Source organism: Palaemon carinicauda, chromosome 21, assembly GCF_036898095.1.
Source record: "Palaemon carinicauda isolate YSFRI2023 chromosome 21, ASM3689809v2, whole genome shotgun sequence".
NCBI classification, from domain to species: domain Eukaryota; kingdom Metazoa; phylum Arthropoda; class Malacostraca; order Decapoda; family Palaemonidae; genus Palaemon; species Palaemon carinicauda.
In genome coordinates this window covers 33,206,822-33,227,158 of record NC_090745.1, presented here as the reverse complement: position 1 = coordinate 33,227,158, position 20,337 = coordinate 33,206,822, and the positions used below count along the sequence as shown (strand labels likewise).

At 43.1% G+C, this 20,337-nt stretch overlaps 1 protein-coding gene across 2 annotated transcripts in view; it reads left to right on the top strand.

The window, feature by feature from the left end:
- The first annotated feature begins 4,566 nt into the window (after positions 1-4,566).
- The window catches only part of LOC137615261 (E3 ubiquitin-protein ligase RNF126-B-like), a 61,331-nt gene continuing 45,560 nt past the window's right edge, over positions 4,567-20,337 (top strand). For both annotated transcript variants that reach the window (XM_068344986.1, XM_068344987.1), the window contains exon 1: positions 4,567-4,720. In XM_068344986.1, the coding sequence (XP_068201087.1) occupies positions 4,634-4,720 (87 nt within the window). In that variant the 5' untranslated portion in view covers positions 4,567-4,633. The remainder of the gene's footprint in view (positions 4,721-20,337) is intronic.

The window sequence follows — 20,337 nt, the reverse complement described above, 5'->3', positions numbered from 1 at the left end:
TTAGTATCCCCAACAGGGTGTAAATTAGTCTAAAAAAAATACTTGGCCCTCTCCTCAGGGCCCGCTGAATACATCTCCAGTAGCTGAGCCTTGATATTGTCGTATAAGATGGGCCTTGGTTGCTCCCGGTACCAAGGGTTAATATGTCCCCAGACATCATCAGGAAAAATTCCAGGATTATGTCTGTCATACGTTGTGTCCGCGTAATTTGTCGATTACGGAAAATAGATTCAGCTCTGTCGAACTACGCCTCGGTGCTGCGGGGAGTGAACAAGGGAGCTTCACCTGGGTGGCAGCGACTGTTGCGTTTTCGGTTTTTGCGTCGCTCATGCTTGATAGGTCAGCTTCTGGGGTCACCAATGTAAAGACCTGACACAGGAGGGGAGCGAAGTACAGTAGACGTAGGTAAAATTCAAAGTGTACTTTGTGAGTATACCTAACGGAAAGATGATTTCTTTCTCTCTAAGAACAACATATAATAATATCTGCACAAGTGTTCGTTTGATATGAAATAAGGATTACAATATGTTGATGAAACACACGACCTCAATTTCTTGGAGGATCGAGTGCTTAACACTCGTTCCGTACAATACACACACACCTATATATATATATATATATATGTATATATGTATATATATATATATATATATAATTATCTGTGTATATATGTACATATATAATCATATGTGTATATATATGTCAAATTATATATATATATACATATATATATATATATATACGTGTATATATATATATATATATATGTGTGTGTGTGTGTGTGTGTATATATATATATATATATATACATATATATGTATATAATTTGACATATATATACACATATGACTATATAAGTATATATATATAGATACATAATTATATATATATTATATATATATATATATATATGTGTGTGTGTGTGTATATACATATATATGTATATACTGTATATATATATGTATATATATATATATATGTGTGTGTGTATGTATATACATATTTATATATATATATATATATGTGTGTGTGTGTGTGTGTGTATGTATATATATTTATATATATATATATATATATATGAAATCTCAGGCAGACTGGAATGGGATTTTGCAAGATCTTTTGGGATTGAATTGGTTATGATTGTATGGTAGTGTAGATCGTGTTGTCCCTTTGAATGAGAATCTAGTCAACATAATTGATAGGCGTATCCTTTCTCGTCTGCTAAAGTATCAAGTGAAGGACAGACCCTGGTTCAATGATGATTGTAGACATGCTTATTTGGAGAAGCAGGAGGGCTATCATCTTTGGATGGTTAAAAGATCAGATTTGACCTTTGAATAACTATACCCAGCTAAGAACTTTTGTTCGGAGAGTTTATGCTTCAACTGAAAAGGAATACAATTTAACCATAAAAGAAACCCTTTCTGGTACAGGAGCATAAGTGGTGGACTACCCTTAAATCTGCACTCTTTGGTGTAGATGCAACAGTTATTCCTTTACTTAAAGCAGAAGGCTCTGTTACTCACTGTCCTAAGGAAAAAGCAACCCTTTTGGCAGATGTGTTTGACAGTAAGCAGAGTAATGAGAAACTTTATCTTCCTCATTCCTGTTTTTCTGAGGCTAAACTAATTAGTTTAGCTTTTTGATCTCCTGAAATTAAAGCTCTCTTGATGGACCTTGATGTTTATGGATAGTATTTTGCCTTAGTATCTTATAAAGACTGCAAATTTCTTAGCTCTAAATTATCTGTTATTTTGTGCAAGTTTGCAAGATGAGGAGCTTTTAGCACTTGTTGGATAATTGGTGAGGTTACTCCTCTATGTAAAAGTGTTTGGGGTAGCTCAAGTCCAACTGATTACCGCCCAATGTCCATAACTCCCATATTATCTAAAGCTTTTGAACGTCTTTGGCCAAAACGTCTTAATAGGTTTGCAGTAGGCAATCATCTGGTCCCTAGTTTGGAATTTGGTTTTCGTAAAGGCCTTGGAGCATGTGATGCCTTTCTTACAATCTCCAATGCTGTACAGAAATCCCTTGATTGTGGTCATGAAGTTCGTATGATTAGCCTTGATTTTAGTGTTGCTTTTGACCGTGTTAATCATGAGACTCTTGTTTTCAAACTCAAACAGTTGGGAGTGGGTGGGTCATTTTTTAGCATCATTGTTGAATTTTTAAATAATAGATCGCAAGGAGTTGTTGTCGATGGGCACCATAATGCAGATTATGCTACTCTCTTTGCATCAATTGCATCTCCTGAATATAGATCTGGGGTTGCTGAATCCATCAATGGAGATCTAGCTAAAACATGGTGCAAATTACGGGGTATGAAGTTGAATCTTAACAAAACTCAAAGTACGATTGTAAGGAGATCAAGGGCAGTGGTTCCCCAACAACAAAAATTTGGCTTACTGAGAAAGTCTTTCAAGATTTTTGGTGATCAATCTATTCTGAAGAAGTGTTTTAATCTTTTTTTCATTCTACCTTGTTTCAAGTATTGTCTCTAAATGCCCAAATAAATAATGTAATAAGAACGGCTGGTTATCATCTAAGAAATACTGGGTTTATAAAAAAAAGTACTACCTGGACGAAAATTTTGTAAAGAAACTTGTGATAAACTGTGTTATTACAAAGATTGACTACTGTAACTCTGTCTACTACAATTTACCAAAAGTGCAACTTAAGAAATTACAAAACATAATAAACGGAGGAGCAAGAGTAATAAAAGGTGTCCCACCTAGAGATAGGATCACCCCTATACTAATCGATTTACACCGGCTCCCGATTAAAGCGAGAATTGAACTTAAAATATGTATACTAACCCACCAAGTTATCAGAACCGGGCGTCCAAAATACTTCAGAGAATTGCTACATATTACACAGCCAACAAATTGTGTCGACACGAGGATAGTTACTTTAGGCTTCAGAGCCTTTAAATATGAGGCCCCGAGACTATATAACAAGCTCCCACGAAACATTCGAATGATTGAAGACATTAAGGTTTTCAAGAGGAAACTGAAGACTTTCTTATTTCATGAGTCTTTTGACAGTGACGATTTAACAGTACGTGATATGAAACGTTAAATACTCTAAACGAACAAGGTAAAACGAAAGTGGAGGTCCTGTAGAGAGAGGGTTCCCCTGTTGCATGGGACCGGAAAAGCAGCCATCAGAGTAAAGTAGGAAAAGTATTGTTCTCCTGTCTGGTCTGCAGCTGCTGATTCTCATTTTAATTTGTTGGACAGGAACTTACGGTCTATTAGGTTTCTTATTTCTGATCTAGATATTAATCTCTGGCACCGTTGTTCAATTAGTTCGGTATGTATGTTGCATAAGAATTTTTATAATTCTGGCCATTTTTTACATTCAGATCTCCCCGGAAACTTTCATCGTGTTCGTAATACTAGGCATGCAGTTAATTCTAATAGCCAGGCTCCATTCTGCACAGTACTCTTGAAGTTTTATTCCTGCTGTGACCTAGTTTTGGAATGACCTTCCTAATCGGTTAGTTGAATCAAGGGAACTTCAAAAGTTCAAACTTGCAGCAAATGTTGAAACATAATGAAATTTATGTTTTAATGTTGTTGCTGTTTATAAGATATTTTATTTTGATTGTGCATTACTTCTTCTATCGTTTATTGTTTGTCTTTTCCTCACTGGGCTATTTTTCCCTGTTGGAGCCCCTGGGATTATAGCATCTTGCTTTACCAAGTAGGTTTGTAGCTTAGCTAGTAGGCTAATAATAATAATAATAATAATAATAATAATAATAATAATAATAATAATAATAATAATAATAATAATTATTATTATTATTATTATTATTATTATTATCAACTTAACCCATCAGTAGGTCTACTTCCAAGAATATTCAATCAGGCCTCCACGAAAGATAGATTTTGGATCTTGCTTTCGTTCTATAATAACCACCTATTTGCCCAAGTTATATTTGTGTTGGTTCCTGCAGCTTGCTAATCCCTTCTGTAAATCTAAAATATTTATTTATTTCTTTAGTTTCCTTCTTTCTTTCTAACATCGGGATCCGGGCTATGATAAATCCGAAAACTATTATTTCTGTATTTGGGTAAGGTAGTTTTTCAAAGCGGTTAAAGTTATATGTTATGGAATTCAACCCATTTTAGTCTTTAGTGTATATAAAACTCGCCACAGTCGATTCATTAAACTGTAATGTTTGCTTTAATACCACACCTAGAATTCGTCCTCCCAGTTAATATTATCGTGGAACGTAAAAGCATTCGCTATTGCATCACCATTTGCTTATAAAATTGACGTCACTCGGTTGGTGATACAGCGAGAAAGTTCTATCGCCAAAATTTCATCAAATAGTTTTGCTTTTATAATAGTGAACTATTTACAGCACATTGTACTACAAGTCACGTAATTCATCGATATTTTACAGTAGACTCATGACGATGACAGTTAAGATCATTCACAAATGCTATAAATTAGAATTTTTCAGTTTTACAGTCGATATGAAGAAAAAAAATAAAGGAAACTGAAAAAATAATATTATTATTTATTTTTGTGCATATATTTTGAGTAAATAAGACTTTTTTCCTAAAATTTACTTTTGACTAAAATCGAAATGCTGACCAATGTTTTTAAGTGAACCAAAATGGCGGAGGCTGGAGTTGAGACAGCTGCGTCTTCAAATAGATTTTTTTGTCACAAATGTAATGTTGAGATAACTCCAAATTTGCCGGTAAGCATTTTAGCTTTTGGAAAGCGGCCTCCTTTAAGGAATGCCATTATTTTCCCGGCCATATGTGTAATTACGGCACTGTAGCCTCTTAAAGAAGGCATATCGCCGTGACAATGTAATGTAGCCTATGGTTCGCAGCCACAGTCTCATCGGCTTTACGTATTTCTATCCCGAAATGTGAACAGTACTGTTTAGAAGGCGTAGCTTAACGTACATGAGTATTTGGGAAATGGTGGTATATTTACAACCTTGGGTTCTTTGTCTTGTAGGGAATGAGGCCACTATAGCCTGCCTTAGCCTACCTTGTCGTAGGGAGAGTTGCCTGTTCCTTACTACCGCCCTAGCGGTAAGAAGATCTAGGCTGGAGTGACCAAATTTATATTTTTTTTTCTCTTAAAGTATCAGGTGTATGTATGATAACGCCACCTGTATGTATTGTCTAACTTAGAATACGGCAGTGTAAGCCCACCCCCCGTTAGGTAAGTAGGTAAGGACATGGCTTGTAGGTTAGGTTAGGGGGGATAGTTTAGGTTAGTTGATGTCCATTTTAATGAACGTGTGAGGAACTGTCCACTGATATACAAAGGCTCCCTAAGTCAAAACTTTTCTTGTGGTCGTATGTACAATTTTCCTTTTTAGTAAATTGACACTAAACTGTGTATAGCTGTTATTGAAAATCTAGTAACTCCAACAACATTGTTTGTAAACAAACTGCTACGTTAGACTGGTATGCATGTAAGGAGGACAGTATGTTGAGTTGAAAACCCCGAATAAAAGAACCTACTGTAAGTTATGTTAATTTTAGCAAATCAGAAATTGATACTTAAAAAAGAAGCCTTTTGTAGATCAGCGGCCAGGTCCTCCCGCAGGCACAGAAAACGGGAATTTCTTCCTGTTTTCTAACCGTTCGTAAGACGTGGACGTTGTCCTACAAAAGGATGTTCTGCAATAACTCTAGAATAGAACACTGCCTAACTTTAATGGGCCCACCTAACCTTACCTACAAGACGTGTCTCTCCTTAACGTGGGGGGTTAACGCCCCCCTGCAACCACCCGTACATTGCCGTGTAATTAATCTTAAACCTAAACAGGTGACCCCCCTTACACTTGCCTATTCTTAATCGGCAGTCATCATACATACATGTGGCCGCTATCACCCATACACACAAGCATATTCTTAATCGGCCGACATCATGCATTCATGTGGCCGCGATCACACATACCAGAAACGGAGAGGGTTGTACTTACATTATTTTCTGTTCAGCTTGCGGGTTTATTCGTAACCTCTACAACGGTCCCCTATTTAATCGAAGTCACTGAAGTCCGAGTCTTCAACTGGTATTGCCTTTCTGCCGAGAGACAACTTCTTTTCGGGAGGGCACGTTGGACGGGCACTTTTAGATGTAGGGGAATGGGACAACTTTTTTTGTGGATGGTTTGTTACACTACGTTGTGGAGGGGACGGGTGTTGGGACGGACTAGGACTTTCGGAATCAGAATCGTGGGTATTGAGCAGATAAACACGTTTAACTAATTCCAGGAATGCCTTCAAATAACGTTTTTCAATTATATACACTGCCAATTTTTCTAACGGTCCATCACTAAGATGTCCGCACACATGTCGCGACAGAAGTTGTACCTATCAACTAGTGTGTGAGGCAAACTTTTTGTACAAAGGGAGAATCTGGTTCTGAGAAAAACTGTAAATAAAACTTGCTAATATAACAAATGCATCTTCGTACGGTAGCTTTGATCATGAAATAAAGCTACCGTGGTTAGCGGCGATCTTCTTTCGGCAATAACTATATGAACAACGGCAAAAAAAACTTAGCTTTGCCACTATTCGCCCATTTTCCATCATACTTATAGCGCATTTCACCTATACGACATTTTTTCACAAATGCCCGAAAAATCACCTAAAAGTCCCATTTTATATAAATATTTTGTAAACTCGGCACTTGTTGTAAAATTCACAATCCTAACCATACTAGGGTCGACAGAATTGAAAAAAGATTCACAAGTATCTACACACTGATGGGTGCTCCTGTTTCCGTATTTGAATTTTTAGAAAAAATGGGTTATGATTGGGTGAAAAAGTTAATCCAAGTTAATCCCCAGGTCAAGTGAGGTCCTCTTGGGTTGTTTCAAATTGCCGCGGCCGATGATTAATTTAGTATTCCGCCGCTATGGCGCTGTTGATTCGATTAGAACGTCATCTATAGGGAATTCTAGGAACTATGGGAGCGAGAAACTGTGTGGCAAAGTACAGAGCTTGTTCGACTTATAAATTTCACGTCTAATTAGATGGTTTTCAAAATCTTTGTACAGTGGAATAAATTTCACGTCAAATCAGATGGTTTTCAAAATCTTTGTACAGTGGAACCTCTATACACGAACGTATCCACATCCGAAGTCAAATTCGAGCAATTTTTCGACTCTACATCCGAATTTTATTATGACACACGAAGTAAGCAATTTTCGTCGTACTGGTTGTATCCGAATTTTTCGACATGCGAAGTACAATTCGAACACGTTCCTACTCTACCCCCGAAGTAAACAATACAGTACACGTACGCGTAGATAGTACTCATAGCGCTGGATATACAGTATTTTTTATTTCCGCCGATAGAAGGCAGCACTTCTACCTCGGAGGGACCCTCAATTAGCGTGGCTTAGGTCATTCCTCTGTTTTATTCGGCTTCTGTGTGGTTGTGCCCTGTGCGTTCTGCTATTAACTATTTTAATCGTGATTTTTTACGTTCATCCTTTTACGGGTTTTTACGTAAATCATGGGTCCTAAAAGGCTTAGTTTCGCAAGTGGTAGTGGTGAGAAAAGGAAGAAGGAAATGCTTTCTTTAGAAGTAAAGCAAGAAATTATTGGAAAGCATGAGCGTGGCGTCCGGGTGAGTGAACTTGCAAAAGAATATGGCCGAAATTTGTCGACGATCTCGACTATTTTGAAACAGAAAGAAGCCATTAAAGCAGTGAAACCTTCCAAGGGGATCACCATCATTTCAAAACGATGTAGTCCTGTCATTGAAGAGATGGAACGACTTCTGCTAATCTGGATCAAGGACAGAGAGATTATTGGCGACACCATCACCGAAACTATCATCTGCGAGAAGGCGCACGCCATCTTCACTGACTTGAAGGAGGCGAGCTCTGGGGGTGATGCTGGGGAGAGTTCAACCGAACGTTCCTCAGACGATTTCAAGGCATCTCGTGGCTGGTTTGAAAAATTTAAGAAACGGTTTGGGATTCATTCAATTGTTCGCCTCGGAGAGGCTGCTAGTGCGGACACAAAGGCTGCAGCTGACTTTGTGAAGAGCTTTGAAGGGACCGTGCAGGAAGAAGGCTACGTAGAGCAGCAGGTGTTCAATTATGATGAAACCGGGCTGTTTTGGAAGAAGATCCCCAGTCGAACCTACATCACTGCCGAAGAGAAGAAATTGCCTGGGCATAAGCCAATGAAGGATCGGTTGACTCTTGCCCTATTTGCTGTATCTTCCACCGAATACCACCTTTATCCTCTAGCCCATGGACCAGCAAGTCATCTCAAACTTCAAGAAGCTCTACACCAAGCACCTATTCAAGCAGTGCTTTAATGTCACGCAAAGCACAAACTTAACTTTGCATGAATTTTGGAAAAGCCACTTTAACATCGTGCACTGCTTGAAGATCATAGATCAGGCTTGGGTGGGATTAACTCGACGAACCCTCAATTCTGCCTGGAAGAAGCTGTGGCCTGATGCAGTTTCTCCCCGATATTTCGAGGTTTTGACCCCGAACCTGATCCCGTGGTGGGTGCAGCGGAAGACGTAGAGGAAATCGTCTCCCTTGGCAAGTCCATGGGTCTGGAGGTCGACGCAGATGACGTCAAGGAACTCGTCGCCGAACATCACGACGAACTTACTACAGAGGAGCTCAAGGAACTCCATGCTATGTCTGAGCACATGAGTGATGACGAGGAAGGGATCGAGGAGGTAGAGCTTGTGTTAGGTTCCGCGCAAATAAAAGAGGTGTTAGGAAAATATCAAGACGTGGTCGACTTCATCGACAAATACCATCCAAAAAAATTGCAGGTTTGTCGTGTAGTTGCGCAGTTCGATGATGTTTGCCTAACTCATTTTCGAAACATCTGAAAAGTCGCACCAAGCAACTTTCTATAGATAGCTTCTTTTAAAAAAAACTGTGAAGCAAACTCGTGATGAGGAGGAAGGAAGTGGTTCAAAGAAAATGGCAAAGAGTGAAGAGAAAAAAATTCAATCAATTTTAAGTGTAGTGTGTGAAAGTGATTAAAATTAATCATCAAAAAGAAAAAAAGAAAATGTAAAAAAAAATAAATAAGCTAAGTTAGGTTAAAGTTCACTTAGTGTAAGTTAGAATAAGTTACGGTAGTGTACGTTTATCGTAGTCACGCCCTCTACCCCCTCGGCGCCCGTCTGTCTGTCTCTCTGCTTAGCAAGACCGACACCTGCGCTGGACTTTCTAAGGTAAAGTGACGCTAAAAACACGTTTCTAATTTATTATTTCTTTATAATTATTCTTTTGTACATGTCTATTATCTAATTTAGAGTGCATTTGTCATGTGTAATTATGTGTAGTAATTTATTTAGGAGTTATCATAGGTTTTGGGGCTCAACCACGGATTAATCCTATTTCAATGTATTCTTATGGGAAAACATCCGAACATTTTCTACACCCGAAGTCGTTTGTGGAACGGATTAAATTTGTATGTAGAGTTACCACTGTATATCGGTATAGTAAGTACTTACCCTGGGTATTTATAACAGTTTATATTCTATACAAGTTTCCGATAAAGTTGAAAATAAGGTGGCCGCCATCCTACACACATCCCCTTGAAAAGGATTAGTGCTTGCTATTTTGACATTTTACTCTTTATAATGGTGACTGTAAATTATAACTAGCTTATTGATTGATTAAAATGATAATCATTCCGAGCCTATTTACTTTTGAGGGTAAATATATGATACTTTAATTTCTAGCCAAATACATGAACCATATATTTTTCCTACTTGCTATCTTGCATTTTATACCTTTCTGACCTTGATTATTGGGGCAAACCACTCTCTCATGAATTTTTGGACCCTCTTATATAAAGACAATGATAGGGGACACCAGTGGGAAACCAGGGTTTTTTTTTTGGTTGGGGAAATGTAATAAACCAGTGATTCGCGGTAATAATAATGGTCAGAAATGCAAAATAAGCACAAGATAACTAGTTGGAAAAATATATGGTTCATGTAAGTGGCTGAAAACGGGTCAAAACGATATTATTTAACTTTTGATATTTGTAAACGGGTACAGAACCTAACAAACCCACCTAACCTAACCTAGAAACCCCCCTTCCCAGGTCACAACCGCTAGCTAGATACCCCATCCCAGGTCACAAACTAAAAGTAAATCACAAATAAATCCTTCCGTTATGAAAAGTAAAGCACAAATAATTCATTACCTTTTTAGTGACATTGTCACTTCTTTTTTTTTTTTGAAATAGATTGATGTGCTTCCCTTAAGTTCCCTCTTGGAGACGGTGGTTAAGTTGAATCTCAAAACGAAGCTGAAAAAAAAAATGGCTGTTGTAGAATAACATCCGGGTATTTATGAAGAAATACTTGTAAGCCGTTAATTGGTTTAAAAAAACCACCTGATAAATACGTCTTTGTAAATGCACAGAAAGCTCCCCAAACCATGGGAAAACATGCGCAATAAGTCCCCTTTAGTCTCTCAGATGTAAACAATGGACTTCACGTTTTAATCTCCTGGTATGTAAGTTATTATGCCCCAGTCCCTATTAAACATATAGAGAAAAATCCCAAACTAGCCAGCACTCGTCCATTTCTTATAGCGAATTCCAGTTTGTTCCAACACGAATACTTACCTCGAACTACTTTCTTAGGAGTTACCTGTAACCTCCTCTCTACCGACCAGAGTTTTGTGTAGTGTACCCCCCCCCCTCCGTTTTCTATGGAGGCCTACCCCCGGCATTAAAGAATGTGCCCCGAGGGTAGGCTTATCGTAGGTCGATGTCCGCCCGGGTCAACAGCTTCAGTAAGTTCTCTGGTCGCGACGTGTCAACACGTCGCCCTCGTTCTCTATCGATCCTTTGTGTGCGTTCTGAGTGTCCCACGTGTTCCCCGCGTGGTAACTTGTGTTTCCTGTGTACTATTCCCGGGTGTTCCTGTGTTTTCACCTTCCACCCTTGTGCTTACCCAGTGTATTCCTTGATTCCCTTCAAGGAATTAATAGCTGAAGAGAACAATTTAACAATAAATCATCCTTCCTCCCCTTATCCTCTGTGTTCGTCGTGTAGGGGCAGCTTATGTTCTCCTACAGCCACGTGTCCGGAGTGCTAGTCCTGGAACGTAGTGCAGTGGGTGCGCTTCGGCACCAAGAGGAAGAATGCATCCAAGAGGTCTCATAGGAAGACGATCCTCTCATCGCCGCTTACTTCTCCCGATGCCTCGTCGAATGGAGCTTCTTTATACAGCCATCTTCCCCTACCCAGAGTAGGGGACGAGGTAAGTCAGTTGTGGGGAAGTGCCCATTGCTCTTCCCCAGGAGTTTGAGTGGGTGCGGTATAGCACCAAGAAGAAGTAGGCGACGAAGAGGTCGCCTAAGAAGACTAGCGCCCCTTCCCCCCTTGCTTCGCCGGGCGTCTCGTCTGACAGAGCTTCCCTACCACCCTCCCCTACCCAGAGTAGGAGACGAGGTAGGTCCGTTGTGGGGAAGGTAACTCCTAAGAAAGTAGTTCGAGGTAAGTATTCGGGTTGGAACAAATAAAAAATTTCAAGTCATTTTTATTTTTCCTAACATACTTACCGAGAACTACTTTCGGGAGTGTGTTGGGAGACGGAGTCCTGGTGCAAGCAGGCCACGTCTCCTCTGATGACCCCATGTGGGGGAAAAGTGTCCCTAATTCTTCTCCAGTCTCTTTGGCGTATTTTTCAGTCACTTCTGCAGCCGAGGACGTCGCCAAGAAGGAGCCTCCCAGGTCTGTATTGCAGCGTTCCCCGGACCGGCAGTCCAGGGATTTCTCGCCACGAAGGCCATCCTCCAGACGCAGATATAACCCTCGCAGGGAGAAAGGCGAGAAGGCCTCTTCAGGCAGGCGTAAGGCCGCGAAGCTTCCGTTTAACCCCGCCAGCGGGGGGAACCGTGCTTCCTTACGGGCAGCCTGGCCGGATCAGCACAGCTGGTTCGGCCCTCGGACTTGAAGGAACGGTTCCCTCCGTCGGGTCAGCCCACGGGGAGCCGCGTCCTTGTCCCCCAGAGAGAATACACGAACGGTAGTCCTCGACGGCACGGTGATGCCAGTTCTGACCCCCGAACCTGGTGCGGAGGCTCCCGCCGGGGAAGACCGGTACCACCGCAAGGGAGTGCCTGGTATTCCAGAACCGAAGCGCCCGGTGGGGAGTGCCCGGTGACCCGGTTCCTCGGGATCAGGCCGTAGGAAGGACTCTACAGGTAGGCGAAAGTCCTCGAAGCCTCCGGTTCACCCCGCCCAGCGGGGGGAAACGCACTTCTTTTCGGGCAGCCTGGCCGAACCAGCCCAGCTGGTGCGGCCTTCGGGTCGGAAGGAACGGTTCCCGCTGTCGGGTCAGCCCACGGGAAACGTGTCCTCGTCACCCAGAGCCCTTGAGCGGACGCGAGTCCTCGCTGAGTCGGCGATGCCTGCATTAACCCCTGCCCCTGGTGCGGGCGCCCCCGCCGATGAAGTCCAGTACCTCGGTAGGACGGCGCCCCTGGCTCCAAGAACTAGACGTCCAGTCGGTGTGCCCGGCGCCCCAGCTCCCCGGTCTCAAGCCGAGACCTCGGCTGACGGGAGGGAGGGTTCCCCAACGGAGGACTCGGCCTATAGGAGGGTGATTGGCCTTATCAGGAGGCACCATAAGATTGAGGAACCTGCAGCTACTGACGAAGACTACTGGAGGTCCAGCCTTTTACGGATAATGCAGACCCCTACCCAACCTAAGTCCTCTCTAGCGCTTCCTCTAGCCCGAGATCTGGTCCTAGGGCAAGAGTATGTGGACAAAGTGGTGGCTAGTAATGCCGAGGCCCCCAAAACCCAGAGTTCCTCAAAATTGCTCCAGGGCCTCAAGACTCAGGGCAAAGTATATGTGCCAGAGGGGCGTCGTCCAGGCCCCTGTAAAGTGGAACCTTCCCTTGACATCCTGGGTCAGGGCGTCTCAGAAGATGAAGCCTCTTCGGCCCCAGTTTGTTTTTCTCCATCGGAGGCCTCCTTGATGGAAGAAATGTCGAGGGGTCTGGTGAACGTCTCCTCTTGGCTGGACTGGTGGGCTTCCACCTTAGTAGGAGTGCAAGCCTCGTTCGACCCCGCGGTCCCTGACCAGCAGAACCTCCTGAGGGAACTTCTTACCTCCGGGGGTAAAACCTTAAAATTCTTAACGTACCAGTTGCTCGCCTTGACAGCGAATTGGGTACTCCGCAAAAGAGACACCGTCCTGGCTAAGGTGTCCCGGAAGGTCCCAGACAGGGAAGCGCGGGCCATGAGGAGCCTGCCCTTGTGGGGCAACTCCTTGTTTCCCCTAAAAGAACTAGAGACCATTATGGAGAAGGTCTCGAAGCGGAAAGATTCGAACACCCCCAGGCTTACGCCTTCTAGGAGACCTCCCTACAAGAGGTCCGTCTCAGATAGTGCCGCGACGGCCCAGGCCTCTCCCAGCAAGACGAGGAAAGAGGCTCCCTCTTCCTCCTGGTCCTCAGCGCCTCAGCCCCCCCGTAGGGGGGCTCCAGCATCCTCAAGCTCCTTCAGAACAGGTTACTCTGCCTCTAGGAGAGGCCGTTCAGGCCGCTCCTCCAGAAGGAGATAGAGTGGGAGGCCCCTCTATCCCCGCCCAAGCCTCGGGTTGGGGGATGCCTCAGACTACATTGGCAAGCATGGAAGGCTCACGGAGCGGAGCCTTGGACAGTGTCCGTACTAAAGGAGGGCTACAGACTACCGTTCTTAGCAGAACCACCCCCTCTTATCCGGCCAGCCGGGCGGAATGGCTAGCTCCCAAAGACCCGTTGAAGAAGACCGCCCTTCAAGAGGAGGTAGCCTCCATGTTAGAGAAGGGCGCCATGGAAGAAATTCTTCTCCCAGGCCCGGGTTTCTACAGTCGTCTGTTCCTGGTAGAAAAAGCGACGGGGGGGTGGAGACCGGTTATAGATCTGTCGGCTCTCAACAAGTTCATCAAGAAGACAGACTTCAAAATGGACACTCCGAAGTCAGTCCTGCTGTCCTTGAGGGAGAAAGATTACATGATGACCATAGACCTCAAGGACGCCTACTTCTAAATTCCGGTCCACCCCTCGAGTCGAAAGTTTCTCCGGGTGAAATGGGGTTCCCAGATCCTGCAATTCAAGACCCTTTGCTTCGGATTGTCAACAGCGCCCCAGGTGTTCACGAGAGTCTTCACGACTTTCTCAGTGTGGGCTCACGAACGAGGCATTCGCCCCATCCGATACCTGGACGACTGGTTGCTTCTTTCCTCCTCGAAGGACCTCTTGGAGGAACAAGGGGTGAAACTCCTCCAGTTTTGCAAGGATCTGGGCATCGTGATCAACCCGGAAAAATCAAACCTATCCCCATCCACCAGAATGAACTACTTGGGAATGACGTTAGATACCATTCTGGGAAAAGCCTTCCCTTCGGAGGACAGAATAAACAACCTCATGAATATCATTCGTCCGTTCCTGTCGGGGCGCCCCAGGAGAGCGAAAGACTGGCAGAAACTGAGGTCACCCTGGTCTCATTGGAGAAACTAGTTCCCCAAGGGAGGGTAAGGCTCAGAGCCATACAATGGAACCTGAAGAACCTCTGGTGCCAACTGGACTCACAACAAGTCCTAATCCCAGTTCTACCAAACACGAGACCCTCCCTGGAATGGTGGAATTGCCGGTCGAACTCACTCAAGGGGATGCCCTTCGCGAGCGATCCCCCCGAGTTACTACTGTTCACAGACGCCTCCAACCAAGGGTGGGGAGCCCATCTCCTCGACGAAACAGCACGAGGGACCTGGTTGGACGGGGAAAAGGAACTCCACATCAATGTCCTGGAGTTGAAGGCAGTCCAGAAGGCTTGCCTACACTTCGCAGATCTTCTAAAGGGAAACACCGTGGCGTTGATGTGCGACAACGCCACGGTAGTAGCATACATAAAGAAGCAAGGAGGCTTGAAGTCGAAGGAATTGTGCGATCTCACCATAAAAATTCTAGATTGGGCAGAAGAGAACCAAGTGGTGTTGTTAGCGAGGTTCATTCCCGGGAAGAAAAACGTGCTGGCCGACGGTCTCAGCAGATTGGGCCAGATAGTAGGGACAGAATGGTCCCTTCTTCCAGAAGTAGCCAAGCTCATCATCCAACGTTGGGGTTCCCCGGTGATGGACCTCTTTGCAACAAAACTCAACGCCCAACTCCCCGTATATTGTTCTCCTGTACCAGACCCGAAAGCAGCCTTGGAAGACGCCTTTCAGCACAAGTGGGACAATCTAGACGTGTACGCTTTTCCCCCTTTCACGTTGATAAGGCAGGTGCTCAACAGAGTAAGGACAGCCCGAAACCTAAAGATGACTTTGGTAGCGCCCTGGTGGCCGGAGAGAGAGTGGTTCGCGGACCTAAAAGACCTGGCGAGTCAACCACCGTGGCCTCTGCCCGACAGGTCAGACCTTCTGCATCAACCTCATTTTCTCAGGCTCCACGACAACCCACTCTCCCTACGTCTTCACGCCTGGAGACTATCGAGCGGCTCCTGAAGAAAGAAGGATATTCTTCATCCACTGCTAAGAGAATGTCGTTATACCTGAGAGAGTCTTCAGCCGCGGTCTACCAGGCTAAGTGGGCCTCCTTCACGAAGTGGTGCTCTGAGAAGCACATTAAGCCTCTTAAGGCCTCTGTCCCAGACATAGCAGATTTTCTGGTGTTTCTTAGAGACAAGATGGGAATGTCAATCCCAGCCATAAAAGGAGTTCGGGCCGCCTTAGGCCAAGTCTTCCTCCTGAAGGGCATCGACCTGGGGGCCTCGAGGCACATAGCGATGCTTGTCAAGAGTTTCGAGCAGTCCTGCCCCCCACAGGCGAGTAGGGTGCCCCAGTGGGACTTAGCCAAGGTCCTGAAGAGGTTGGGTGGCCCCCCCTTTGAACCTTTGAAAGATATCGAGGACAGGGATCTCACTCTCAAGGCCGTCTTCTTGCTGGCCTTGGCGTCCGCTAAGAGAGTGGGTGAGATCCATGGGCTGTCATATGACGTTTCTCATTCGAAGGGGTGGGAAGAAGTATCCTTCAAGTTCGTCCCTTCTTTTGTGGCTAAGACTCAGAACCCAGCAGTCTGGGATCCGAAGTTCGAAGGTTTTACAATACCTGCCATCCCTAGGACGAGTAATTCAGAGGATTTAAAATTATGCCTTGTACGGACCATTAGAAAATACCTTGAAAGAATGGCTCATCTCCGCCCAGGCATCAAGAGCCTCTTCGTATCCATGGGTATTACTAGGAAGCAAGTGTCCAAGAACACCATTTCCTTCTGGTTGAGACAAGTTATTGCAAGAGCCTTCAAGGAGGAAGGCATAGCAGTGTCAGGCACCCCCAGACCTCATGACATCAGAGGCCTGAGCACCTCCTTAGCCTTTGAGAAAAACATGGCAGTAGGTCAGATCCTGCGAGCAGGTACTTGGTCGAACCAGTCAACCTTTACTGCCCATTACCTCAAGGACTACTCCATTGGAACAGTCATCTCCGCCCTCCAAGCGGTGTAACGGTAAAAGCCCCAGGCTCAATCACGGCTAGCAACCGGGAGACACAGGTGCGTTTTCCTTCCATCCTACCCAGTTGCTTCCTAGCCTCATCGGGGAGTACCAACTTATACCATTGGATAACACATTCTTCACGGCTACGCTACTGAAGGCAAAATCAGAAGAAGTTTTTTCAAAGGGTGAGTACTTAGACACTAACTTGAACTCTTTGTGTAGTTACCCTCTCATCCGTTTTCTAGTAGGTACCGTTATTCCTGGGCCTCTTGGCCTCCGCTTACCGGGTCAGGGGGTCAGAATAGCACTCCCGCCTCCTAAAGTGTAAGTCTCCTAAGAAAGTAGTTCGAGGTAGTATTCGTGTTGGAACAAATCAAAAATTTTAAGTAATTTTTATTTTTCCTAACATACTTACCGAGAACTACTTTCGGGTAATGGCCCTCCCTTCCTTCCCCGAGTGCCTCTCCTCCCTTGCAAGCATTGTGCTAATCCAATAGAACTTACTGAAGCTGTTGACCCGGGCGGACATCGACCTACGATAAGCCTACCCTCGGGGCACATTCTTTAATGCCGGGGGTAGGCCTCCATAGAAAACGGGGTGGGGGGTACACTACACAAAACTCTGGTCGGTAGAGAGGAGGTTACAGGTAACTCCTAAGAAAGTAGTTCTTGGTAAGTATGTTAGGAAAAATAAAAATTACTTGAAATTTTTGATTTTGCTAGAAATTAGAATATCATATATTTACCCTATTGAGAGAATGATTATGGGGTAGTGAGCATGTTTTATTCCGCTTCTTTCTGGTTTTTGTATGACTTCATCAGTTGCTGGATTTTTTAACCAATTAATATCTTTCAAATATATATGCATGAGTTGTTCGGTAAAGTTTTACTTACTGTCAGGGAATCATTTTGAACAGAAAATATATGTTTTCCTGTAGTAAATACTGTAACGTGATTTAACCGAAATTGACCTTTGTGTCAATTGAAAACAACAGAACAAACAGTACTGCTAACTCATGCTGTTGCGTTTGGTTGTAATTGAAATAAAGTTAAATTCGGTGAAATCATATTATTTACTACAGGAAAACATATATTTTCTGTTTAAAATTTTATCATAAATATAATGGTTCTTGTTCTGCCGTAGCTCGCTTTGATCGCTGAAAAATTAAAACATCAAGTTCCGTAAGTACTGGCAAGCAGTAATGTTGAGCTGCGCACGCTAACATTACAAATGTTTTACTCTAAATCTAGTGGCTTTTGTTCTGCCGCGGGCTCGCTTCGCTTGCTGAAAAATAAAAACATCAAGCTCCGTATATACTGGCAAGCGGTAATGTTAATCTGTGCACGCTAACATCAATATAACTTAAATAATGAACTGCATTAAACTTAAAGTAATAAATAATGACTTTATGATCGGGAGGTTGAAGGTTGCGGATCATCGGGGTCTTCAGGCACCTGCTGCTATATCGGAGATAGTGGAGGGTAGTAAGGAAGAAGTGATGTAACAAAGTGTACTTTTGGTAGTGGTGGGTAAATGAAACCCTCCAAAAGTATTGCCTGAAATATTTAGTTTGATTTCCAGGCCTCTCGACCCATTCCTTAACTTCCCTCCAGAAACATTCTATGTTCTGGGTTTGGGTGTCTTGATCTTGGGGGTCAATAAAATTTTTTGAGTGGTTAACATTTTTGTGTTGGTAACCAATTTCAGATATCTTGTTTTATGCAGCCCACTTATCACTTATATTTACACTACCTTGTTTGATATATTGTTGAATTTACGGAATAAGGGTTGTAGCATGACGTTTATTAGGTAGGGGATCGACTAAGGCATTAAAGAAACTTTTTAGAAACACTTTCAATCCCCCCAAACACCCATATAGAACTTAATTGTCTTCCTCGGGTATTTGGCTTTGCCAAAATATGATTTATCGATCTCGACCACTGTCCCCTCACCACCAATCGCCTCTTGGTTGTCAAAGAAGTATTCTGTAACCTCCAAACAGAAGCTTCTCCAGTCCATGCTGGTTTTAGAGGATATATCAATACCCTCGATGACGCTATCGTAGTCTCACTGTTTTGCTAAAAAATGATAAGCAAACAAAATTACCTTCCACGGGGGGAGATGACCTCTTTCTAGAAATGTACCATTATTGGCACTAAATGTATAACCACAACAGCGTTTCTTCTTGGTCTTAGCAATTCTAATTTAAGTGTTACAGTAATACAGATGGTTATCTTCGCAGTATGCTAACCAGCAACAACACTTGACACTGTAACTTTTGGGGTATCACATTATGTTCGCTAAGAAAAGTATTAATTACATCTGGTGTAGCATAATAATCTCCATGAAACTTTGCTATGGCTTTTAAGTAAGGATAACTACTGTACAACTACTACACGTTTGTATAGGAAGTTCCATAATAGAACACAAAAGGAGTAGAATTCAAACAAAGGCTTAACACGGACAAAGGTTTCCAGGGAAAAGGCAATAAATTGAAATTTTGTAATAAGGGAGAAAATGGTTAAAAGGGGCATGGAAGCAAGAGAAATATACAAGTGGGTATTGCATCAACGTATAAATAATAACGTTATTAGAGGGGTTAAGACTCTTATTACTTTTTATACCCTAGTTATTCAAGTATCCTATGTACAGGTGGGTGTTGGTTAAACATATGGTATTAGAAGAACGATTAGGTTAAAATGAAATACTGTACATGTATGTCAATGTGGGTATTGTGGGTACATACGATATCAGAAGGGTCAGGTCAAGAAGAATACTGTACTTGATTGGAGTGGGTAAAAATTAGGAGGGTTTATAAGAAAACGAGTAATTATTGCGTAAAATGTAATATGTACATGTGTGTATTACATAACAGGAAGGACACAGTTGTACTGTACTAGGTCAAGTAGAATACTTGAATGCTGCAGATAAAAATACTTGAATGACATGGGGAAAATGGGGAAAGGTTATAAGGAAACAAGTAATCCTGTAAAGGTGGGCGTGGTTTATGCGCAGGAGGGTGTGGTTTATGCGCAGGTCTAAAACTGGTCTGTACATAACGAACGGGCGCAAATGTCAACAAATAAATGAAAAATATGGCGTGGATGTGTCTAAATCCGTTATTACCACTGGCGTGGATGTTTCTACATCCGGTTGCTGCTTGCTTTGATGGATGGGAGTAGGTGTCACGGTTGGGAGGTGTTTGCGTTCAAATATTTGAGAGTATTGGATGATCTCAGCCAACTTGAAGATGGTTTGGACCTTTTTGGCAGAACTATTCTCAAGTGTTGGGTCTTCGGAATCCAGGGGGATCCAATGCTTGGGGTAGGACTCTCGGCTTTTGGCTAGAAGCCCATCATTACAGATACAGGGAGGAGGATTCCTTAGGTTCTTGGTCTCGGTCCTAACAGGCGGGTTCAGCTTACACCTGTGCCTCTATATCTGTTTTGATGCTATCCTTCGGGTAGGGTATGGAGTGGACCATCTGGGAAGTATACTCTCATTGTGCCAATAGTGGAGAGTGCAAATTTCCTTTCCAACATGTGATGCCTTAATGTTCTCAAGGAGGTGAATCAAACAATTTTAAATATCACATACCCTTATATTTTTTCTAATGGATTCTGCTGAAAACAACCCCCCCCCCCCTCCCCTGGATATGCTGGCTCTCCCCCGGCACTGTTGACGACTCTGGCAATTCATTTAAAGAAAATTCTGTTGATGACTTGGGAACTAAAAAGGCCAATTCTTTGAACATTAGAAAAATTTTTAATTTGGGCGACAGGAAAATGAAAATCCTACATGTTACCCAAATCCCATTAGAAGCTAATTATGATGTGCTACATAAAATAT